This window comes from Aphelocoma coerulescens, chromosome 2 (assembly GCF_041296385.1).
Source record: "Aphelocoma coerulescens isolate FSJ_1873_10779 chromosome 2, UR_Acoe_1.0, whole genome shotgun sequence".
NCBI classification, from domain to species: Eukaryota; Metazoa; Chordata; class Aves; order Passeriformes; family Corvidae; genus Aphelocoma; species Aphelocoma coerulescens.
Genome location: NC_091015.1, coordinates 33,553,151 through 33,579,708, shown reverse-complemented (window position 1 = coordinate 33,579,708; position 26,558 = coordinate 33,553,151). Strand labels below are relative to the sequence as shown.

The 26,558-nt window shown below is 42.1% G+C and overlaps 1 protein-coding gene across 3 annotated transcripts in view; it reads right to left on the bottom strand.

Annotated features, from left to right (window-relative positions):
* LOC138106418 (cytoplasmic dynein 1 intermediate chain 1) overlaps positions 1-26,558 on the bottom strand; it is a 192,141-nt gene that overhangs the window by 44,203 nt on the left and 121,380 nt on the right. For all 3 annotated transcript variants that reach the window (XM_069006991.1, XM_069006993.1, XM_069006992.1), the window contains exon 11: positions 3,953-4,099. In XM_069006991.1, the coding sequence (XP_068863092.1) occupies positions 3,953-4,099 (147 nt within the window). The remainder of the gene's footprint in view (positions 1-3,952; positions 4,100-26,558) is intronic.

Here is a 26,558-nt window from a genome sequence, read left to right as displayed (position 1 = left end):
ATAAAACAACCCAGCTGAGTAATGCTGTGAAAATACTGAATTATGTGGATGAGATTTCACCCACAGGGACATGTATCATTCTACTGATGGCTTTTGACACTGAAAATTACCAGCAGAAAGAGGAAAAACTGTCCAAACAGAATAAAAATGAAAACTTTGTTCAAGAAAACAGCTGCATAAAACTTGAACTCTCTCAGAATTTGGCTTGCATGCTAAATATTTGCAAATGTACTCCAGTTGAAGAACATGAACAAGCCCATCAACGTTCTTCAGCACTGGCCAATACACCTTTTGAAATCTGTCATTTTAAGTGGGGAGTGACTAAATTTAGGGTGTTACACCTGGTTCACCATAGTGCAGTCATTCCATGGAGGCTGAATTCCAGTTAGTATGCATAATTGAGACTTGGCCTATTCCTTTTCCAAAGAACCTGGTAACATTTTGAGCCCAAAGCATCATCTGATGTCTGATGGTGACATATGAGGGATGGGTCAAGTTCAGCAATCTCCAGAGTGAAAAATCAGTCAGACTGAACAATAAGATTTCATTTCCTTTGACCATTACAAGTGATACTGCTAAATTAAGGGTTAGACATATACAAAAGTCGAGCAAACAAAAATTTAATTTCTCTGCTGCATTTACCAATAAATAGAAGACCTGCCTCTGCAGAAAGAAAAAACATTTTTCTCTAATACTTTCCTTAATCAAAGAAAATTAGGACCAACATACAGGAGATCCCTTAGGAGCGTCTAAGCTAACCCTATGTAGTGTTAGGAATGTAGCATTTGGTCCTGCTGAAAGGAATGGCAGAACTGCCACTTATGTCAGACTACTTCAAGATCCAGCTGCAGGTCACCTACCCAGTCAGTGGGGAATGGCAGAAATCCTCAGAGCTCTAACTTGCTCTCAGGTTTGATACCTGAGTGGGCCCTGTAAATGTCCCCTCTCTAAGAGCAAAAGGTGCAGCACCTGTACAAACAGTGTTTGTGCCCGCACTGAGATGGACTAAGCAGTTGCTGCTGAAATAGTGTGCTTGGAGGCAACCTGTGCACACCAGTAAGTCACAAGGTCCATTTGATGCCATTTTTTTTCTTTCTCTCAAGATTTTCAGGCACCTGGTTTCTCCCAGGTCATCAAATGGACCCCTACCGGTCCCTCGCATGTGTCTCACACTATTACTCTCACACCATGGACATTCTTGCTGTTTAGTGTAAGCTAATGACCCCAGTGCTAAACATGATTACTGCGTACTGATGTGTGAAATAAGCATAGACCTATTTTTTTCATGGGCTTTTGACCTCCAGTAGTCCAAACAGACAGAGTGGGTGGGAGGAAGCTAAAGCAAGCAGTGGAATATCTAGAATATTTAGTGGGGGGGGAAGAGTGAGCCATGTCTTTCCAGCAGCACCTCAGTGTGTCAAGCCTGGCTTTAATCAGGGCTACCAGCCATCAATTTCATGCACAATAAAACTCACAGCAGAAATGAAAAGATGTAAGGAAAGCAGATGAAGACAACCAACTGTATGCAACAGAAAGTCTAAACAGGCTCCTTCCTTTCAAAGGGTTGCTGCCAGCTTGCTTTTATTTATTTTGGAAATGAAATCATCATGCAAAAGGGTTTTGTCTTAATTAAAATTTCCTGTTGTCCCAAGTGCAGATGTGTGGTGGGTGTGAAAGGAAATTAGTGAGTAAGCTGTGGGTAGAATTCTCTTTCCTGGTGAATCCAGGCAGTAATCAGTGATACTAAATTTCAGGAAGGTTTAAGTCAGGGAGAACCACATGATCTATCTGTTTCAAATACACAAAGTAGGAGTAAGAAAAGAGAGAAATCCTTTCTTCACATACAGCCTGAGTTCAAATTAAAAATGACTATTCAGCTCACGTATCTAGCAGTACAAAAAGCAACATCGCTAAAGTAGTGTTGTCTTAATTTAATCCTTTATTTTTTTCTTGGCAGCAAGGATTCAAGCCAGCCTTTTGCAACCAAGACCTCATTTACAGTTTATGTAAGTAATTCCTATGTACGAACATAAAGTAAGCAACTCTTATTGTAAAATCTAAGCACTCCTTAAAACATCATATTTCCTCATGTTAAACTGTGTAAACACTTATTTATATCAATCCATGACAGCACATAAAGTGCCCATCCACAACTGAAAGTAATTTATTTATATTTGTCAAAAGCAAAACATTACATATTTTTCTATTACAATAATAAAACCGCTTTAATATATAATTCCAGGAGGTACAATTTTGCCTTAAATGATTTTTGAGTGTAAACAAATTACTTCCCATTAATCTTTGCTTTTCCACTAGATTTTGAGTCCCAGTTGTTCAATTTTCAGTGATAGTCAGCTTCTTGCCACTAGTTTTCTGGTCTGCTACATCTCTAAATTGCACTTCCAGGAGAGACTGTTTCTTTTCATGCAGATTGAACATTACTGGCGACAAAATGAGCAAAAACATTAGGGAAATCAAAAGCAATGTTGAAGTTGCAACCCATGGCACAGATCATTAGATAATTACATCAACATTCATGATAGTGGAAATTTGGGGAACAATATTTGTATTGCCTGGCCCACTAAGCATGTCTGTGCACATCTGTAATTTTTAATATAGGAGACTTGCAATCGTAATACTGGCCCCATACTGAATCTTTAGCAGTAATTCACATGGCATGGCTTCTGGAGTTGTCTTTTAACTCCAGGGATTATGTTGTCACGGTCAACTGAAAGCTGAACCTTGATCTGCAAATTCCAAACATTAGAATCACAGAATTGTAAAAGCCGGAGATGCAAAAGTACTATCACTTTGTCTGATCCTTCATTCTGCTAGAACAAGATTGTCTTATCTCTCAGAGTACTCTGTGGAGTTCAGTTCCTTATGTTACAGAAAATCTGTGTTTTTCTGCACTCTTACATCATACTTCTACATTTTCCTCCTCCTTTCCACTTTCCACTCAGGAATTGCCCTAAGCCCACTCCCAGGATGAGCTACTCCACCTTCCATCTCCCCTAAAGAGTCTGCCCAAGCCCAGACTCTGGAGGAGGAGAGCTCAAGAATGCATTAGACGTTTGTGTGGGATGGACTGGATGTCAGTGCCATAGCAATGAGGACACTTTAGCAGGCAACCCAGGCTTGTCTCTTCCTCCAGCACAATATGAGTACTTTGCAATGTAAGAGAGTCTCCTATCACAGACATCATCCTTGTATCACAGACGAAGTCTCTTCTTTCTCAGGCATTTTTTGTTACTGCTCTGCCTGTTTATCTCCCAGACATCACTAGAGCCCATTGCCACCATCATTAATTATCTGCAAGTACCTGTGTGCGTTAGCAAAATGCTCTCCTGCATCATTGTGTTGAAACAAACTCTCCCTCAGTGTGCAAAGTCTGCCCTGTGGCCCTGTCTGGAGTAGGAGACCACAGCAGGGATTTATGTACTGCTCTATTAGAAAACAGAAGCAAACTGCCCCACTCTTTCCAAGGGCACCAGTGTCTGCTTACAGGAATTCACTATGAGACCCTCAAAGGTGCCTAATCTGGTTCAAAGCAGAAATTTGCATGCACCAAGACAACAATAATGACTCTAATTGCCTGCCATGTTGGACTGACAGACATACAGCCTCCACAGTGGTCTGGCTCTCTTTACAGACAATGGGGACAAGAATTACAGTGCCACTGTGCTGGCACAAAGGTGCCTCACCCAAGTGTTGTATTCAATCCTGCCCTCTTCCTTGGAAAGGAAAATAATGTCCTGACTTGACTGTACAAAGTATGATGATCAAGCACTTACAAGAGGTGGTTGTTCATCTCTCATATCTACGTTTTTCCCTTCAAGGGCCACATTACATTTTCATCTGTGTGGCAACCACCATTGTAGACACAACTAGGCAGTCAGCCTTTTCCTGCTGACCATCTCCTCTAAGGAAAAGAGGTGATTTTTATCCTTACCGTGTGAGCAGCAGCAGATAAGGGAGTTCTCTGAACCGGAGTGCGCCTGTGACTGCGATTATCCCACAGGACAATTTGGCCAGAGTATGTTCCACCAACGACCAGGTTTGGGTGAAAGCGGGCAAAACAGACCGACATCACGGAGGACTGGAATAAAAGAGGGAGAGAAGAGAGGGGTTACATGGTCAGCCATCTTCAACTCTCTCCCTAGGGAAGCATATTGTAATTAGCATTTTGTATTTTAGGAATCACTGTATGAACTCTATTCATACTCCTTGCACACCAGTAATTCTACTAAAGCCAACAGGACACATGCAAAGAGCTAACTTTGACCCTAAAATGTGTTGTTCCATTAGTCCTAGGGAAATACAGGATGAGTCTAAGCACGATGCTAAAAACCTGAGATAACCTCTCCATGACAGTGATGGTAAAGTGCTTAATTTCATTTCCAGAAGTTAGAACTTCAACTAACCAGATGCCAACCAAACAGAGACTGTCATCCTGGCCCATGATATCCCATCAGGGAGAGCTCTTCCCCTGTTTCTCCTCTAACTTTTATCTCAGGCAATTTGAGGCGAGTCTGTGAAAGACTCTCCAAAGTTCACCTCAAGGTGTGCTGTCTTGAGAGAATCAGCTGACAAGCTGTGTGTCATTGTTGGATCTATGACTGATTTCACTGCTACCAAGGTCTTCCAAGAACAAAGGGAACCACACTTCACTTTACATTGTTTAAGCAGAACTGAGTTTTTCCTCATCCTAATGGCAGCCGAGTTGTCTTTGTACATTTTCTTTAGCTCGGGATGCTAAGGAGCCAGACTGGTGTGATGGTTACCCTGGCTACGTGGTAGAGTGCCCCACAAGCCAGTATGGAGGTGGTTATCTATCCCAACTACCACTTTTCAGTGTCTTTAAAATAACATGCAACAGCTGAAGTCCTCAAGGGAACAGTCCCCAGAACCTTAATGTGCCAACAAGCTACAGCCAAGAGCAAGAAGCAGTAACTCCAAGTCTTCCATGCTCTTCTTCAAGAATTATTTTCCATTTTTATGTAATTGGTCCTGGATGTTATGTCTTTGTTTTATGCAAATCTTCTTTTATATTTTAATGACTGGATAGTGTTTTGAAGTGTTGGTGTTCCTATGTGGGAACACACTTTACTCAGTGACAAAGGGTTAACTAAATTACTGTACTTCATTTGCATAAGAAGCATGGCAGACATTTAAGCAAACTTCGTTGCATTAGGAACACTGGAGCTGTCTAGCTGAACTAGACCCAATGTCTACCTACGTAATGGCCCTGTCTCTGGCAGAAGTGGATGGGGTTGCAAAAACTCTGACACAGGCAGATGTGTTGCCTCCTTTCCTTACTGCTCCTCATGCTGATTTTGATGGCTACAGACTGATTTGAGCTCACAAGAGACTTGAAACCACTTCTGATAGGTCTAGAATTAATTATGCTAACTCTTGATGCCTATAACTAGGTTGATAAGAATAAAGCAAAATGGGAAGTTTAAATAGTTTTTTACTGAACTCATGTGTCTGCCTGGTATCAATTGCTTAAAGCCAGATTATATGCTAAATGAATTTAACAGACATACTTATAGCATACAGCTATAAGGGGTTTTTTGACCTACTAAGATAATCAAGACAATGAGAAAAGCTGTCATTACTTTTTTTCTTCCCCACTTTCTGTGCATTCTCATGGCTGTTCACTTGACATCTTTATACCTTCCCCCTTGACTAACATTTCTGCATACATTTCTCTGATGTTACATAGTCTAGCACCTAATGACTAGATGATTAGTGTACATAAATGCCTATTTTAGTCCATATCTAAGTGCTTGAGCACAGCAATTCCATTATGGTCAGTCGTAGCAATGAGAGGTACCTTCCAAACACCATTTCCAAAGGACCTAGCTTTACAGAAAAGAAACCCCACCCCTAAGGAGCAGGATGTAGGTGCTATTAAGAGGGGTTTAAAACTCAGCTACACTGCAGCTGCCATCCAGTTTCCACAGATCCCCCCACATTATAATTAAAACGACCCTACAGCACATGTTCTACATTTTATCTCTTTGTTTAATGGCTTCGTGAGTTGTTTCAATCAACCCCTCTCATTCCTTATAACTGAGCTGACAGATATTCTTACATGAAGTGAAATAGCCAGATGATTTTAAAATAGTACAGATCCACCACTGTGTACACCCCACGGCAGCTACAAGGCTCCACATGTATTTTAAGAAACCCCAATTCAAACAGTCATTCCACAACAAAGTTCCCAAGTTTGTCCCAAACAAACTTGGGAGACTCTGAAGCAGGGCAAAGAAGCCAAGTGGACAGTGTATTTTTAAACGTTCTGCTTTCATGGTTAGCATGTTTTTGCATTTAGAATGCCAGAATACAGTTGAATGGTCAGGATAGAAACTGCTAAAGTATGTTTTTCATAAAGTTCAAAAATAACCCACAGACATGACATGGGCTTGAGCTCTCTGCACTGCTTCTAGTTTTACAATTTGCTCCAAAGTAGTTTGCAGTCTTCAAAAGGTGAAATGTTCATATCCTTTTAATTATGTCAGCATTATTTTTCTATCCAATAAAAAATTCTGTCAAATATTAGAATTTAACAATTTAAGGATTCCATAGCACTTAATATAGTGATTATTTTCTTAAAATTAATGGCAGTACTCAGATGAGTAAGGGCTGTAAGATCAAGCCCATTCATTTAATAACTTGAAAAGCATTCATTTCTTAGTCTTAATGGGAGAGAGTGGCTGACAGGTCTCCAGTCTGTCTGAACAGCTCTGTGCTCAAGGACAGCAGCAGAAACCATTCCTTGTAAGCCTCTTCTGCCCCCAGGCTGCCTCTTGTTTGCCTGTTCAAGTAGTCTTACTCCTCTAAAACAGCTTTGCCACTGACTTCAAAGGGGGAGGAACCAGCACATGGTCAGGTTTTTAAAATAACAGCATATCCTTGGTTGCACTTCTACCACACCCTTCTAGGGAAATCTCATGGCACTTTCCAATAGCAATGGTAAAGTTTCCCTTTTTTTCAGTTACAAATATTTTATACTGTAGGTGCTTAGTTACTTGTTGCAGAGGACAGAAGCAGCTAGTTTCACAGTATTTGGCAACAGTGCATAAATAAATGTAGGAGGAATCAAGTCAGAAGGCAATTCCACAAGGAGTTTAGTGCTCACAGTAGAAAAGCAGCATTTAGACTAGGAGATTCCCAGCATTATCTTTTTATGGGTGCCACAGAGCATCTGTCTGAGTAACTGCCGGGACCCACAAGAGACAGGCAAAATCCCAGTGTCTGGTCATCTGCATTTCTCTGAATTGCACTGTGCAGTGAATCATTTCAGTATTTACTTTAGCTTAATGCTCAGTTTTCTCCCTCTATGCAAATACAGCCTACAGGATTTTGCTTTCTCTGTCTCTCCTTAGCTTTCTCAGTGGCCTTACCAAAGTACTTCTGGTACTTCTGGCCTTGTGATCTTCCACCCAGATGTTCTACTCTTAGTGGGGCCACAATACTGGTGCTGCTGCCTCATCCCTTGTGCATGCTCTGCCTCTCTGTAGAGGCGAGTAGATCTCCAAGGACCAAAGGAGCAAACCCTAGTTCCATGTTCCCCCATGCACTGCCCAAGCATAAGAGCTCAGGCTGGTAAACTGGGGGTTTTGCCCGGCAAACAGGCAATCCTGCTTCTCAAATGCTAATGCTTCTGCTCCCAGCTACTGCAAGAACCATGCTGAAAACATAATTAAGAAACAAAACATGAGATGCCTGTGCTCTTGTTACAGCAAAGAGAGGACTGGGCCTCATGAACAGAAGTGTTGCCCAGCCCTTGGAGAGGTCTGCAATCTGGGTTAGTGTAGAGGGATTCTTTACGGAACAGGGGCATATGATACCCCTGGAAAGACTGGACAACCCAGGGTTGCTGAGGAAAAGCCCCTGAACAGGCCCCTGGCTGCAGGCAGGCCTGGAAAGCACCTGGCTGCAGGCAGCCCTGAGAGTCCTTGGCAAAGTTATACACTGGTCTTCTCCCCCGCTGATTAGAGGCCGTCTAGAGGGACTGGGCGTGAATCTTTGCAAAAAGTAGATATAAGCTTGCATAGTTGAACAATAAAGGGAGAACGATGCTTAATCGAATCGGTGTATGTGTCGTTTATCCGGCCAGCTCTCCGGACTCGGTCCCTAATACCTGGCGCCCGAACAGGGACTCGAGTGATCTTACTCGCTTAAATGCGGTTCGCTTAAATGCGGTTTGTTTCGCTTAAATGCGGTTCGCCTAAATGCGGCAAGACTCTGAATCATCACACTGATGGTGAGGAGTCTGGAGAGCTGGAGCGGGAGTGTCCCGGCAAAAAGTTGGGTGGTGCTGGAGACCAGAGCTTGCATGGCCGAGCAAGTCCCTGCAGGTAAGACAGCTATGGAATACAAGGCTGCAACTCATCTCCTAGCCAGTATCCTCTCTAAGAGAGGTGAGACTGTAAAAGATCGAGATCTCTATGCCCTAATAATGTGGGTTGAAATGCACTTCGCTTTTGTTTTTAACCGAAGAGTGGTGGGGAGTCGGAAACAGACTATGGCAGTTCACAATTGAGGGTGAAAAGGAAGGTAAAGAAGCTAAAGCTCTGGGACTAACATGGAGAGCTGTGACTAATACCCTTGCAGAAATGAAAGCAGGGAGGAAGGTGGCTGCGGCAGCCATGGAGGCGCTGGGGGGTGGCGGCCCCAGAAAAGAAAGAGAGGGGGGTCTCACGGAGCAGCAGCTAGAGGCCAGGGGAGAGTCCAGGGTTGCGCGATTCCTCGGGCTGACCGCGGATCGACTGATGAAGGGGACATCAGCACCTGTACGCTCGCTGCGGGAGCTGCTGGACCCGATGGAGAAGGAAGTTACCCCGCAGAAGCCTGAGGGAGAACTGGTAGCAAAGGTGGAAGTAGACCCTCCCAACTCTGGGGGCGGGGCGCAGGCGAGCAGAGGAGAAGCAAGCGATCCTAGCTGCCGGCCGAAAACGGCAGCGCGCCACCCCCCTCTGCTGGACAGCGGATCAACGTCTGACTGCAAAGCAGCCTCCACGACTTTGTTGCCTGCAGAGCCAAAGCCAACCAGGGCTGCCGGGAGTCAGCCCCAAGAGGAGGAGAAGCACCAAGAGATGATGCATGAAGTAATGAAGAAGCTTGCTGAATTGTCTACGTGTCAGGATGCGCTGGAGTCTAAGGCTCGCGAAATCACACCATCAGCACCGTGGCGTCCTGTGGACCCACTGGTCAAGACGGCCACCAGAACTCCTCTGTTCCCGTTGGGAGAACCGGGCACAGGGCCTATGGCCCTTCCCTCGCAGCAAGAGGACGTGCAGCCATTGCCTCCGTCAGCCCTGACGGCGAGGACTGATCCATTGCAAAGGAGGTGGAACAGAGTTGTCTGTTACGCAAACATTCTGAGAGGTTTGCGTCTCGTAAGCATCCTAGCAGTGTCCCACACAATGTTGACAGCAATCCAAAAGAGACAAAACATGTGGGTCACCCTAGCTAATTTAACGGGGCAAGACTCTATGTGTCTGAGCCTGGCCACGCCAGGGGACCCATTTCGCACCTGCTTAATTGGGGTCCCATACTTTAACCCACAAGACTTCCGAGGGATGCTAGACAACAGCTCACTGATAGGGAACGCCACAGGCAATGGCAATTGTTCAGGGCTGATCGGACTCAAGCCTGTGCAGCAGCGTGCCTGCTGGCAAGCTGCATTCTTGAAAAACATCCATGTTTTTACCTGGTGCTTCAGCAGCTAGGGCGCATGCAATGTTACACAAACTTGCTTGCTGGGCAAGATACGAACTAAACATAACTTTGCAGATGCTTGATGAGCTAAGCGCCGGTGTTACTAGTGTTAGGCATGCAGTATTACAAAATAGGGCAGCCATTGATTTTCTACTATTAGCCCACGGCCACGGCTGTGAAGATTTCCAGGATATGTGCTGTATGAATCTTTCTGACCACTCTGTCTCAATTCACAAGCACCTCTCTGACCTCCAGAGGGGCCTGCACAACCTTCAGGAGACAGACGACCCTACTGGAGATTGGCTTAAGGGTCTGGGTATCACGGATGGCTGCATACCTTGGTAGTAGAAGGCTGCCGATTGCTATTTGTAGTTATAATAGGCTTAATAGTATTTGGGTGCATTTTTTCCTGCGTCAAAGCAGGGCTGCGAAAGATTATTGACCAGGCCTGGGTTGCCCAAAAAGAAAACAGGGGATGTGTAGAGGGATTTCTTATGGAACAGGGGCATATGATACCCCTGGAAAGACTGGACAACCCAGGGTTGCTGAGGAAAAGCCCCTGAACAGGCACCTGGCTGCAGGCAGCCCTGAGAGTCCTTGGCAAAGTTATACACTGGTCTTCTCCCCCGCTGATTAGAGGCTGTCTAGAGGGACTGGGCGTGAATCTTTGCAAAAGTAGATATAAGCTTGCATAGTTGAACAATAAAGGGAGAACGATGCTTAATCAAATCGGTGTATGTGTCGTTTATCCGGCCAGCTCTTCTGACTCGGTCCCTTTCAGGTTAGGAAAGCAGCACCCTTTGACCCCTGCCTTTGTGAGGGGTCAGATCACCTCAGCCCATAGGGAGGAGCACTGTGGAGCCGTCTCTGCCTCCCTGCTCCTTCCCTCCCTCCCACCCCCCCCACTGATGCACTGATCCACTGATCCAAACAGGCCCCCAAGCCCACTTCAAGTGGCTGGCAAAGCTGTTTTTTATTTTAGAACCTTAATACGGCCCAGATTTGGATTAATGATGGCATATCCCGTCAACCACAGGTACACGTGCTTGGGACAGACAGTCATTTAGCTTCTCCTTAGTGAGAAGCCTGACCTCAGTACCCACATCTGATGTGTGTAAGGCCCTGGAGACTTGGCTGTCTCTGCTCATGTCTATATGCTCGGATGGCACTCTGCCCAGCCACCAGTCGAACAAGTTCACAAAGACTGGGGTGCTAAATAATAATAACTCTCAATAGGCAAAGACTACTGCCTTCAGCCAGACCTCTTCTGCAGGAAACCACCCCCGGAGCCAGCACTGCCATACTGGTGCCATATGCCTACGCCTGACACCAGATGTATCTCAAAACAATACTTTGTCAGTGGGAAGAAGCAATCTGAGGAGTTCACAGGCATTTCTAGGCTCCAGAATACAGGTTACATTGCAGCAGGCTCTCAGGAAGCTCCTTGGTGGATTTTCTAGCTGACCACATGCATGTGAAAAAGCACGACCATCAGTGGCATGCTGCTGTGGATCACTCTGATACAGGAAACAGCAGGCAATGAAATCAACTGCAGAATCGTAGAATATGTTGAGTTGGAAGGGACCCATCAGGATCATCGAGTCCATCTCCTGGCCCTGCACAGGACCCATTAAGAATCACCATGTGCCTGAGAGACTTGTCCACACGCTTCTTGAACTCTGTCAAGCTTGGTGCTGTAACACTTTCCTGGGGGGCTTGTTCCAGTGCTCTACCACCCTCTGAGTGAAAAACCTTTTCCTGATATCCAACATAAATCCCTCCTGACTCGGCTTCATGCCATTTCCTTGAGTCCTGTCACTGGTCACAAGAGTGAAGAGACCAGTACTTGCCCCTCCTCTACCCCTCATGAGGAAGTTGTAGACTGCAATGAGGTCTCCCCTCAGTCTCCTCTTCTCCAGGCTGAACAGACCAAGTGACCTCAGCTGCTCCTCATACAGCTTCCCCTCCAGGCCCCTCACCATCCTCATGGTGCTCCTCTGGGCACTCTCTAACAATTTAATGTCTTTTTCATATTGTGACACCCAAAACTGCCCCCAGTACTTGAGGAGAGGCCACCCCAGCGCAGAGCAGAGCAGGACAATCCCCTCCCTTGCCTGGCTGGCGATGCTGTGCCTGATGCACTGCAGAACACAGCTGGCCCTCTTACTGAAGTGGCAGATCCTTTTCAATGCTTGAGGGACTGAGAGCACAGGGACAAAGCTGTGGTACTGCTCCTTAGCTAAAACCATGAAAAGATGCCAAACTCATAGTCCTTCATCCACAGGAACTGAAGAATAGGGACTGAAACTCTGATTACTTATGTCTGCCCCCTGAGGAATAAATAAATAAAGAGGAAGGCCAGAGGTACACATGCAACTTACTCATAACCTTTTGTTCTCACTCCTGCTCATCAAGAGCAGCATTTAAAGAGTCTAAGTATTCACAGTCCCTCTGAGAGCTGCCCAACCTTCTTCTGGCCAGGCAATCAGGAGACCATTTAATTCCTGCATTGCTATACACACATATATCTAGCCCCATACATCATATGGATGATATACTTCAACTGCAAAGGTAGATTAGAGCCATCATCTAGAAATAAAACAGCAACTGAATTACTAAATAAAGCCCTTTTTTCCTGACTGGTCATGGACTGAGAATAATCATGGAAAGTAGCAGTATCAGATCTGAACACTGATTCTCTGGTTTAGGGCCCTATAACATCCTTTCTGCACCACAAAAGGTGCGAGGTATCTTGAAAGAGGCAACTTTAGGGTGACGTTGCTCTGACTACTGATATACCTGGTATTGTACACTGAAATAGCTGTGTTCCTTCCAAGAGTCCTGTTTATCTTTCCTATCTGCTGTTGTGAATTCGGATATTTCTGTGTTTCATATAACTAAGTATAATTAGTAGCAATAAGAAAACAGCAGAGAGAATAGCAACAGAATTACAGCTGGTTTTGAAATTAAATTTGAAAAGTTAAAACATGATTTATGTGTACAAAAACCTTTACAAAAGAGGTTATCTCTTAATTCTAAAAGCTTCAAATTCCAAGACTTCTGTACTGCTCCCCTCCAACTGTCTTCCTATTAGACTATGAAATAACATCTGAAAGATTCTGTGCTAGATTATTTGCGGTACCATACAAAATTCATCTCTACTAAAAATAAAATAAAAGCAGTTGACATCCTTCACATATTAAAAAAAATAAATAAAACCAAACAAACACTTCTTCAAACCAAATGTCAGAATTCTGTTTAATTAAAAAAAGGAAGTTTATACTTGGTTATGGTGTGTGTTGACATCTATCCCTTTGATTTACAAGAGTATGGACGGGAAAGAACAGATTGCTTTATTCAAGAGAAAGAAAGGAGGGAGGGGGGCCCAGTGTGACAGGAAAGAGTGTAGGCTGTATTAACTTCAGTGCTTGTTAAAACACGAAGGATCAATGGTAGAAAGGGAGGGAAGAATTGTGAATGTCTCCAGTTTAGGATCTTCAAAAATGTTTGGGGATTCTAAGAATGTCTTACCAGACCACATGAAAGATGCACAGAGAGACTCAGCCACACGACTGCTCTAAATCCAAAGCTGGTATTGCTCCACTTATACCATCAAACCAGTGGAGCTGAAATGTAGCCACAAATTAAATTAATTTTTATTGAAAAAGTACTAAGTCTTTAAAAAGAAGGAAAAGAGTATGTCAGGAAACTCAGCCTTTCTTAGCCTAGTTTACAGGGTAGGTAACTCTGACATCTAACCTCAGTGCTGACATCTGAGTATTGCAGTAGAATCAGAGCACTCTGCCCAAGTCTGCAGAAAGGCAATATCCAGCCTTATGACTTCACTTTAAATAGAGTAGAAAGCTGGAGCTTTCTGCTTTCATCTCTGTAACTGCAGGTTCAGCCCATGTAACTACAAGAGAAAAAAAATCAGGAAAAATGTCCACAAGCTGCCTTTGCAAAATGGAATCTACACTTCGGCCCTTTTGGAAAGTGCATTTGCTGTTATTATTAATTCAGCAGTGTCATGGTGACTCAGAAAAGCAGCAAAACTGCTTGCTGTACTGCAAACACAGATAATCCTGATACTTCTCAAATGTGATACAGGGAGATCCTGCATGCCTTTATCCACGACTGCAACAAGCAATCGATTCAGTGACCCTGAATTACTGCACACACATGCAAGCCTCAGAATACAGTCTTTGCCGAGCATCATACTGGCTCTGTTAGACTGATGATGAGATGATTAAAGCCTGGAGAAATAAGGAGTAATTTCATAACAACAGCACATTAAAATAAAGTTTACTTTCCACCCAACTACTTAGATGTTAAGTACCCAAATATGTTTGTTTTCTCTGATTAGGACCTGGATGCTTATCAGATTGCAGGGTCAAACAATTAATGTTTGTGTGCCTAAATGTTGGAGAAGCAAGCACTTCCTTGCTTTGTCTATTTTATTTAGGTCATGATACTCTAACAGTTATTCATGAGCACTCTTAATTGTTTTGATTAAATTATTGGCAAGTGATGGGTCTACAGCACCCTTTCAGTCCTGGAGCCTGAGGGCATGTGTCTGTGGGTGGAGCACAGAGACCTTCTGCCATTCCCGCTCATTCCACAGGCTGCCCACAATTTGGAGCAGATGGTACGTGTCAGCTTGAGCATGGCAGTCTGGCATGCAGCTTGCATGCAGCAGGGCTCATTGGTTTCAGCTCAGCATTAGCCAAAGGCTTCTGGACCAGAGCTGCTATACCTGTTGCCACCTTTGGACATGGGTCATGGTGTCACTGCCTGCCACCACTGCTAACTATAGCTGCAAGTTTTGTGGCACAGAGACTACTACTTTGTTATGATGGGTTTGTAACAAAATCCTTACTAAAGCATCTCAGTCTGATGAAAGCCTCTAAAACTGAGCAAATAATAGCACTACCTGTCAAATTTACTTGGTGCAGTGGTCAGAAATGGCAGATAAACATCTTATTTTAAGCACTGCAAATGAAATCTGATCTAGAGAAGCACTTACTCAAAATGTCACGCAAACTAAAGCCTTCTGTAAGTGTTGCAGTTAGTCAACTCCTAAAGCATCTTTGAAGGTGAAGTCACTTCTGTCTAGCAATTACCTGGGGAACCTGGCTGTGAGGGACAAGTTCAGGCATGTTGGTCACGCTTCCTGAATTACTTCTGCATATAATCTCTCTGATATTATCTGATACAGAACATAGGCGTAGTCTGGGCAGCTCAGCTCCATCCCCCTAAAGTGCCCCAGCCATTTGTCTAAGGACTTAAGCTTCTTGTTGCTGCACACTTCTCCAGGCAGAACCTCCTTCCTGCTGGAACCAAGACCAGGCCTCAGGAGTGAGGCTTAAGAGGTATCCAGAGGTGTTCCCACCTAACTCTATGCAGAAGTAGAAGAGATCCCCCAGGGATTGAGGTATGGGTTAGGCTGGGATTTTGGTGTCCTGGACTCTTCTCCTCACAGTGAAAGCACAACAGATAATCTACTTGATGGCAAGTTCTGGAAATACCAGAGTCAGACTTTAGAGAACCCACAGAGATAGCAAATTCCAGACTTGGAGAACAGGAATAGAAACACAAGTTATTCTCGTGCTGTGGTGGTGGTTTTGTGGTTTCTATGGCAGCAGTTCCTCAAACCAATGTATTTGATCAACCAGACTATGTGAAGCCACAAATGAATTAGAAATCAGTACAGATGCTGCAAGAACAATTATCTACAACTCAGCCTGTGAAGCTGGGTGTAGTAGTCATAGCTGCTTCTAAGAGAGTTGCAGATAGATCTCAAGTGTAGCACAGAGTCCAAACCCCCACAAGAAATGCAAAGGCCATGAGAACCAAGGCACAGTCAGAAGATCAAACACATCGAACCAAGAACACTTTAAAGCCCCAGATGAGAAAAGAACTTGCTTAAGCCCATCTTTTCTCAGAAGTCCATGAACTTAATTGTAATCAATTCAATTCAGTTCTCCATGATTTTAATGACTCAAAAGCCTGCTCACAGCCCAGTAAATTGGTAAGTGCTTTCCTAAACAAGCAATTTTTAAATTAAGGCCTTCTGAAAGCAAATGACCTCCATTCTGTGAGGAAAGACAGACACTCTAATGTTCAGCTGGTCCTGGGAAGACTCTGTAGAGACGGTCTCTACCCAGCTGACTTCCACATCAATGTCAGAGACAGGGAAGGGAAAAGGAGTATGAAGTGTCAGAGACAGACATTGAATTGCCAATGTTGGGAGGAATGTCTAGAGATTGTCTAGTCCAACTCCTTGGTCAGAGCAGGATCAGATGGAGCAGATTGTTGATGACTGTGGGTAGCTGGGTTTTGACTGTCTCCATGGATGAAAACCCCATTGCTAGCTCATGTTGACCTTCTCATCAACCAACACCCCCAAGTCCTTCCCCTCAGTACTGCTTTCAGTCCCTTCTCAGTCCAGCCTGCATTTCCACTTGGCATTGCCTCTACTCAGGTGCAGGACCTTGCACTTGGCCATCTTGAACTTCATGAGACTTGCACAGACCCACCTCTCAAGCCTGTGAAGGTCCCTCTGGATGGCATCCCTTCCCTCCAGTGTGTCAACCAAACCACACAGCTGGGTGTGGTCAGTGAATGTGCTGAGGGTGCTCTCAATCCCACTGTCCACGTTGCTGATAAAGCTGTTAAACAGTGCTGGTCCCAACATTGACCCCTGGGGACACCACTCATCACTGGTCACCGCTTGGACATTGAGCCATTGACCACAACTTTTTGAGTGCAACCATCCAGCCAATTCCTTATCCACTGAGTGTTCCATCCATCAAATCCATGTTTCTCCAGTTCAGAGACAAGGATGTTGTGCAGGACAGCGTGAAATGCTTTGCACAAGTCCAGGTAGATGATGTCAGTCATCGGAAAACTAATAGGCTTTTATGTTTGCCCATATCCATCACTTTCACTGATGTACCTTTTATAAGCAGTGTCACTGTGTAATTGGAAATAACTGAAAATTATTGAAAATTAATTAATTACTGCACATAGATGTGGAGATTGAGCAACTGAGAGGCACAAACAAACAGCTATCTAGTGGAAACACAGAAGATACCACAGGCGGGTCTGTATTTAAGAATGAGGGTGGAAGCATGGGCTGCTTTCACACTGTTCCTGTCTCCTACAGTAAATTACGGTAGAGATCCTAGTATCAGTAGCCTAGCTCTGCACTCATAGAGCATTAGGAAGAAGCTAAGATCACAGAGGAATAAATGAAACTCATTATAGACAATTTTTAATTCCCCTTTCTCTGAACAGACCTTAGTTTTCTGAAATTTCACATCCTGCTTTTGTCACCTGCAAGGTTATGCTGCTTGGTTTCTACAATTTTTTTCCATAAGTAGTCTTGTAGAGGAGGAAGGGTTGAGATAAGTGTTTTCCAGTCTCAGAGTCAAAACCTTAGTAACACTAAATCAGTATAGTTATGCCATCCTACAGTTGCTGACTCCTGGAGTATCAGAGGACCACATCTTGCTCAAAAAACAGCATCCCTGGGTCAATCACTTGCATCAGTGATGGGACATTTTATAATGCATCTTTATCCTGCCAGGAAAAATGGATTTATCCCAGAAAACTCATGTCAGCAGTTCTGCACAACTCAAGTCTAAATTTGGCCTAGTCTATTTATTTACAGATGTAAACATGAGATAACAAATGTTAAGCATGTTTTTCTCTCCGTGAAATGACTGGTGACTCAGTATATGTTCATGAACAATATGAAATTGAAGTGGAATTGATATTTTTTCTGAGATACAAAAACACTAACAGTGTTATAAGAGCAATCAAAATGAATTAATCACAGGTCCTAACACACTCTGGTACATTTTGTTGTAGAGATAATGAAAACACTCTGATCTCTCCAGTAAGACAAATTGTTAAAAGCATATTGCTTCTTGCATGTAGGACGTTTGCTTGTCATCTTACACTAAAATAATTCTACTTTAGCTTTTCTTTCTTTTTGCCCCGTAGGAAACATCTTCCAAGGATAATATCAGCATCTCAGCCATGTGGCACGTGCTTCTGCTTTCCCTTTGTGGGAAGCTGGGAGTGTTAATCATCATTAAATCAATGATGTCCATATACAAAAGTTCTTTCTAAGGAAGTACTTGTCAGTCATCCAGCCATGGGGGCAGAGGGCGGAAAACTGTTGATTTTAAACCTAAGGCAGTGGACAGTTGTATCCTGGGCTGTAATGATGGATTCCTTGGTGTCTGGGGCCTTTTACAGCAATTTAGAAGAATAACTGTTTTATATTTTGTGCCAGATAATACAGAAAGAGGCTTCACTCCTCACATAGAGCTCCCACAGAGACAAAAATCATGAGGTGAAATAATTTTCTTGAATTTGGACCAAATGTACTCTTCATTGCAAGTAGTTTGCACTGAGAACAGTTACATAACCCAAACAGAAAAGTCATGCCTATGGCTGTTTATCCATCATTTGCAGTGCAGCTAGGGAATTGCATGGTATTCTACATCCTTTATGGAAAAAAAAAGTTTGGTGGAAGGATCTCAGTGACTTATTGATTTCACATCTGATCCTGCATTTCTTGTTCACCTTTTAGCACTGGGAGTTTCAAATATACAAAAAAAAAAAGTTCATATCAACGAAGGAAAATTGGGCTCTTTTTTCCCTTCCTTCCTTTTTACACTAGGTTATGTTGAAATGGAACCAAATCAACAACTTCTAAACTATAAAACAACCCCAGGAAAAATTGCAGGATTTGGTGATCTTTTCCTCTGCAATTTTGGGATAGTGTGACAAATCTGCATTTTTTTATCAAAGGAGATTTTCAAAATTCTGAGTCAAACGAATAATGTCATGTGTTTGTAAGTATCAATAATCTAAGCCATCTGCAAAGGAATGGTTTTGCAAAGGCATCTCTTTCAGGACACTGTGGATTTTGTCACTGCTTGAGGTTTTGGCAAACCATCAATATCACTATAATTTTCTCTTATGAAATATAGTTTTTGACTGACATATTTTTTTTTGCCCTTAGCTAGCTAAAGTTTAAAAATACTGCATTTCTAACTCGGCAAATTCAAAGGTTAGGCTTTCTCCAAATTGCATATTAGATGCCAGTAATTCAGAAAGGTATAATGCAAGTTATCCGTGAAATAAAGAAACTTAAACAAACAAACAAACAAAAAAGCAATGTTTGCTGTATCAAGTAGCCAACATATTCTTTATATTTGGTCTGAAAGGAAGACTATGGAACTTTAGGAAGAGAAATAGCATCTTTAAGTACAGGTTCATTACAAATCTCTATTTTCACACTTGGAAAAAGCACAATGCTATTGCTAGTAGTGACAGCGTGTCATTTAAGTGTATGACATCTACCCCCTCCAAAAAAGTCTTAGAAGTGAGAACCACCTAAAATTTTCTATCCAAGACAAGCAAAGCTGTCACTTCCTAATTATTTGATTCATAATTGAAATCTCAGTTTCAAATGAGGAAGGTGATCTGTCTTAAGCCTTGCTCTAAGCAAAGGAGCATTCTGTTGCTAGCAGACTTTGTATGTATAAACACTGTCCTCAAATAATTCAGACTGTTAATTACTAATGGGGAAGTGCACCCACCTTTTGTACTAGCAGTCATTTCACAGACTGACACAGGGTACAATTATTTTGTTTTACAAATTAGCTCTGATGGGTGTGTCACTCTTCAGGGTTCTGTACAAGACAGCAAGAGATCCAGGTCATCATGGAAAAATCAGCTTTGCTAAGGGTTTGGAAAGATACAGTTAAAACCCAAGGGAAGGTATGCAACATTGTGACATCCCTTTAGTCTAAATAATGATTTGAGTTTTGTGGAAATAAGTCAGTTTTAAGAGATTTTAGGACTGAAAGGTGAAGGGCTATGTGGAAAACACGGCATACTTTGTTTTGAACTGCAGATGCTAGTAGATTCCACGCTAATGGCTGCAGCATTTCAGCCGTAAAGCAAGACTGGTGATTTCAGGACTGGCTAAGACATTGTGGCACCCAAGCCAGAATATGCATTTTCACATTTTCAGTGCCTTTTCTGTCCTCCCCCACCAAAGTCTTTGACAGGAGACAGGACACTCTGTCCCTCATACATGTGGTCCTGTTTGTCCCCCTCTACAAATCTGCTGCATGCAGGTCTCTCACCTAAGACACCAAAAACCATTTTCCAAGTACTACACTGAGCCTTCAGATGTGTGGGTGTAACTTCTACTGACTCACACACAATGTCTCCACAAGTATTGGGGCACTAATCTTAGGCCAAGTGATAGTTATTTTTAATCATCAAAGGCTAGAAGTGGTGTAGCCTCCAATGGGAGGAGCAAAAAAAGACAACTGGTATCACCTGAGAACAGAGGGAAGAATCTAAAACAAAAGCCTAAGAGACAAGACATGGGCTCTTTCTTACAAACTGTGCTCTGTGTTTCCACATTCCAAACACAAACATGGCAGAGAACAAAAGTTTTGAAACAGGAACAAAGTATGTCATTCTATCACAAGCTGTAGCTGAAACTCTTCTTCTCCCCCAGTCATATAGTTAGAATTAGAACTTCCCCCAAACTGTAATTCAGAATGGTGCAACTATGCATCTGCATTAACTATTACAGTGTGGAAATAACCATGTAGGCACAAATGTAAGAGCAACAGAATGTCCCAGAGAAAAGGCACAGCAGAGCTCTACACAGCTCCACAAAGGTCATCCTACCAACAATGCACAGCAGGAAACAAAACTGAAATGAAAACAAAATGGCCCCTTTATTGCTGAAGAAGCCCTCCTTGGTATGACTGACAATATTTTGGTATGTGTTATTAAAGTCTGCAACACACTTGGGGCCCTGGGTGCTGAGGTATTCCCACTATGACAGCTGTCTCAGTGTCTTCACAGGCAGACATTCAGAGGTCCATTCACCAGAGAACTACTTTGAAAACAGGCAGAATCTGATTCATATTTAGGGTCATAGGGTCATGGGGAAATTCAGTTTGGAAAAAAACCTTCTCTTCCAAAGAAGGGGTTTGTGGTTCTTTTGGGAAAATTTGTAGTCATCTCAGAACCACATGTCTTCTCTGACATTTACAGCCCTTTAAAGACTGACCACAGATACCCTCTCTCACTAGAAACTGAGGAATTAGATAAGTCAGCTCTGGAATTGGACATGCTGGTTCTTTGGATTGATTTTACTTAGGGAATTCTGTGACACTTGGAGTTCAGGGTCTTTCATTTCTTTTATGTCTCTGAAGAGCTGAATCCCTGCTTGAAAGTCAGTGCTAACAAGGTGAGGAAGTTTTTGTGGAAAAGCACCATTATAACTAAAAGAGAAAATTTTCTTCATTTTTTAAGTATTTCAACCATACTTTCTGGACTTTCCTAAACTTCTTGTAGTATTTCTTTTCTTTAGAGACTGAGCTCTAGTTTGGCTTCCACAGAGAAGGAAACTCAAGGACAAGGGAAAAGGAGGATATTAGTCATTCAGGCTTTTACCTCAGCCTGTTCCACACACAAGTCTTGTGGATTTGGGCGCTCAGCACCTTTAGAAGGCAGGCTGCTGGAGCAAAAAGCACATCTGAAGGAATTTATGTTGATTTTGAAAGAGCAGACAACAACAAAGGAACCAAATCAGGAAAAAAAATAAGGCAACTCTGGCCAATATCAGACACTAAATATAGCCTTTCACTTACCTCAATGCATCTAATTCTAAGATATGCATTTATGACTCCATCCATTTAGTTGAAAAGGGAAAGACCACACCAGGATAAGCAATGAAGAGTGGTCAAACACATAACTTAATGGCAGTGTATGGAAGCCACTACAAAAAAGCTAGGGGAGAATGAAACATTTTGTGGTGCAGCTGAGTAGCTGATTTCTGTACCCAATCCACCAATATTTTCCAAGCACGGACAGCTTTTCTTGAAATTAAAATACAGAACACAAATCCCCTTTCCCACAAAAAACCTGACAGTTTAGTAAAAAGATGGAACTAACCAAGTAAATCTGACTGCATGGCATTTTAGGAAAGGGACAGAAATAGCTGCAGCTACTGAAAGTGATACACTGCTGAAATATTTTTGTGATTATGCTAAAAGTCAATCTGACTCCTTGAAAGAACTATTAAATGGTTACTGCTTCCTCAAATAAAAGCTACTTCATATCTGCTCTCCTTCTTTAAAAATACACTGAATGTAGTTGCTTCAAAGTGTCAGATCTGTACTTCTCACTGTCCTTTTAAGACATTTGGAAAAGACATAGCTGACAAAGAGGAAATTAGTAGATCAGGAAATAATCCATAATAAATCAAAAGACAGTCAATGCAGTATTTTTTTTATTTCTGTTATCATTAGATTGGGTGTAGTAAAGCAGAATTCTTTACTTTCCAATCACAATGCAGAGCCCTCCAAATCAGAAAGTCACATTCAATTTGGTTTATTTGCATGAAACTAATACCTTTAGCTGTCTTCCTCCACCCCTCCTCTCCTGAAATGATGAATGTTTGAGGCTGAGATCCAGATACCTCAACCAACTTTAATAACCCCTCTTTAGTTCCAGAAGAAAGGAAATGGTTTGTAATACTCTAAAGTCCCTTGGACACAGATTATTTCTTTTCCTTCTGACTTCTGTCTCTGCAGATCAGCTCTAACCCAGAAGCTACGAGATCTGATAGAAGGGCTGTGCTGTACACATGCTAACAGGCCCTGCTGGAAGAAGGGGCATAAAGCTCAAACTATTACCTGCTAGCCCATCTACTGCAAACTCTGAGTTCTCATTTGCCTCACTTGACCAGATATGTTGCTGCAAAGTTTCAGATACTTCTTCAGGTAACTCTGGCTTAGAAAGCTTAGGTCAGACCACTGTGAAACAGAAACAACATCATGGGCAGAGATGACAAGTAGTGCAAATAATCCTCATAATTAATGGGTAATGTAGATTTTTATTTGTATGTTCAGGGAAAAAAACACATTAAGAACATAAAAAGCACTTTCTGAAAAAGACAGAAATATTGAGAAATATGGTTAGTGCTACTCTATCAATCAATGGTATGGGAATGTTCACATAGAAGGCCAGCCCCGGGCATTCCAGAAATCAATCCAGGATTGAGCGCATGTTGAGTCAGATCATCGATAACTGTGAGATACTATTTTTGGTTTTGTCACCCACCTAAACACAGACCAGCAGTAGCTGAGAGAAGCAGTGTGAACCACTGCTTAAAATTCTCCCAACTAAACCAATGGAGAGTCAATGAGATTTCCATGTTGTTGCTGGAATTCATTCCATCTCTGGATACTGCCAAACCAACCCAACTAGGGATGACTCATCTGCAGGGTTTCATGAAGTACTTCTGAAAGGCATGTGTCTTGCCTTTGGAATGCTCTGGATTACACCAATAGTATGTTATGCTCCAGCATGGGGGAAGAGGATATTCCTGACTCTTCCCTACAAAGATATTCCCAGTCTGCACTCTGCAGTATTAACTGCATGCTCCATTTATTTCTCACTACATAAGGAAAGCATTGAGCATTCATTCCTTTGGCAAATGATATCACCCTGTCATTCCAATTTTGCTTCTGAGACAACAATTTTTGCTTGCATAGGAAAACAAATGAAAAAATTGTCCAATCCCTCATTCTTCCCTGTTTTCCTATTTCTAACTTTGTGGTAAAGAGATGTATGATGAGCTACAGAGGAAAAAATTTGGGAGTCACAAGTAAAATACTGTCAGCACATAAAGCAGAAAAATAAAAACCCAAAGAAGGGCAAAAATAAAACATGTAGAAAAAAAAAAATTCCATAGGAGGTGAGAGTTCTAGAAGCCAGCAGGACTGTTTCATTTTAGAAAGCATCTGATAGAGCACATGGCAGTACACATGAATTAGTGAGCAAACATGTGCACTTGGCTCATTGTCATTTTTCCTTTAATGCATAATAACTAAAATTGAACCCAGTATTTGTAGCACAACACGTTGTAGAGCTATGAAATTTACTACTACTTAAATTGTATTAATGAGCCAACAATTTCATATGACTTGAAATTGGGTAAGAATTTCATATTTACAGAATATACCACCCCTCACATTTGAGGACTGAAATCAAATGTTTTGCTGACTGGAGTTAGGCAAAGATGTCCTTGCCAATAGATTTTTACATCATTGTCTGTCATGGCTGATAGACAACTTTAGTTGAAGCTCCTTGGTTCTGTCAACTTTCAGCATTTCACATTCTCCTATGTTAGATTAAAAACAGTCCCAGAAAGAGGTAAAGAAAATGAAGAAATTCCATGGTACTCATCTCACTTAAATCTGGATAATATATCAGGAAAGACAGGAAAACATTAAGGGTTCTAGCTTCAAAAATTTACCAAATTAGCACAATTGGTATCTGAAGTTCTCCCTGCTGCACTCCAGCCAGCTCTTCAGCTGTCCAGAGATGCTTCACAGATCTATCTCTACTAATGTTACCAGAATTCCTGAGGTGAAATTTCTTAGCAGTTTCTCAGAAATGGCTTCAAAAACCTGTTTATTGATTTGGCTTCTCAAAGTGGCTTGCAAAAGCTCATTGACAGTCACACCTGAAATGAGTTTCTACTTCCTTGTACCTTGCTCTCTGAGCCCCAAGAATTGAAAGGCAAAAGGTATATTAGTCAGCATCTGTAGGATTTATTGAGACCACTTTTTGTGGAAAGTCTTTGGGAAGGAAAATAGAGGCCTATTGTGGAAATTTGAGTACACTCAATTATTTGAGTATACTTGAAGTACTGTGTTTATCATATCTGGGCAACCTAGCTGTAACAATAAGGTGTGTGTTCATCTCTAGCTGTTGGGCTGGACTGTTGTAAGGTCATGTATTTGGCGAAATAAAATTGGGCCTCTCTCTCAGAAGGCCTAGAGAAATAACTGGATCAGGACTGAATAAGGGAATGCTTCTGTAGCAAAATGGTAATATAAATGATATGGGGCTGACTAATAATACAGTCTGTTTCCACTAACAGAATAACATGATGATCTATAGAACTGAAATCCAGACTCTGAGCTAAGATGCTATTTTTTTCTTATTTTCCATCTGAGTCAGTTAGAACAAAACCTGTGTTCAAGAGACCAAGTTGTGTACTTTTTGCTTCCCCATTTAATCATATGTGGGTATTCCCATCTGATCTGAAGATGCACAGAAGATATTCCACATCGAAAGCCCTATAATGGTGACTCAAAGGCAGATCCAACTCATAATGGATTTAAATGCAAATTATCTATGGTCAGTTTGAAAAGAAAGTAAGTATTTCCCATGGGTAGAACTGATGTCCTTTAGCTGAAAGAGCATGAATCCAGGATACGTGTGCAAGCACAGTGTCATATGTGTCTCTCAATTCACAGGTTTTAAAGCTCCATTTCTAAAAAGGGGCACATCCAACAATGTGAGGATTAGACAGAAGCTCAGCCATGCCAAATTCCTGGCCACCATTTTGTCCTATGTGTGTTTTTCTAATGGCAAGGGTAGCCTGTCTCATTGCTTTCAATGCAGTGAGTCATACATCCTCTGGTTAAGTGTATCTAGATAGAACTTTAAATTAATGGAGCAAACTGTTGTCTTTAGTCAATCTTCCTCTGTGTGCTTAGAAGGGCTACCCCAAATCTGCTCATTATCTTGCAAAATCAATCTAGTTTAAGGATTATCCTTCCTAGAAATGCCATCTCTTCTCTTGAAAATTTTGTTCAAAACATTAAGCAGCATGTACATCATAGAAGAATCTGAACATGGGATCTGAGCTAAGGCCTTAACCAGTCTGAAAGAACACATTGGCTGCCGAATACGATATCCAGGCAAATACAAGTCCTCATTTCAAAGGTAATACACAAACACACACACACATATATATATACACGTACATAAATCTGTATGGCACATTTGCAGGCCTAAACTCCTTGTGAAGTTGTTTTTCAGTATAGCAAATTAGAAAAATATGCCCAGAATTAAAGGTTACTTAATTGGGTTGAAGCAGCAACTTCAATTCCAGCAACTCCCTCCCACTATGTTACATCTGATAATGTACCCAAGTCCAAACATAAACTTAGTTCAAAAAGATGTTTGGTCCTTGAATGTAAAATGACACTTAGCTTACACAATTAGACAGGTAATACATATCCTTCCAAGAGAAGCAATTTTTACCACAGAATTATCTGCGTTTTACTAATCTCTGATTGTTAAGTTTTACTTGCTGAAACTTTTCCATATGGCTTTTTGAATACCACTGTCCTGTATTTAATTACTACAGAAGGATATTAATGAAGAGATTTGAAATTTGGCCCAAGCCCTGTTCCACAGTTTGGACAGTTTGATGGAGATAGAGCCAGTGAGCTGAACACTTCCGTCAATACGAGGCTGTGCCACTTCACACACAAAAGCAGTGGCAAAAGAGGACTAAACAGACATACAGAAATAAACCACTCAATTATTTTTTAATTGTCCATAAACTTCTAAACCAGGGTGACTGTAAAGTAGCACTGAGTGAAGTGAAGCACTATTTTGCTGACCTAAAGGACAGTCAAACAGAAATTAGGAATTGGTGGAGTAGTTCTTGTAATCGAGACCATTCTGATCAAGCTGGAAGTCAGACGCATGTCCAAAAATGTGATGTTTACTACTCAATTTTAAAGGCAAAACATTGATACTGAGCAGAACCAAGGCAAGGGTAGGCAGCTTGAGTGCAGAGGATGCGAGGAAGTTAACGTGGGTGGGAAAGCATGTGTTACTGCCTGGATGAGGAAGTGGTACACCACAGTTACTTCATAAGTGCGAGGGATTTATGAACTAAATCTCCT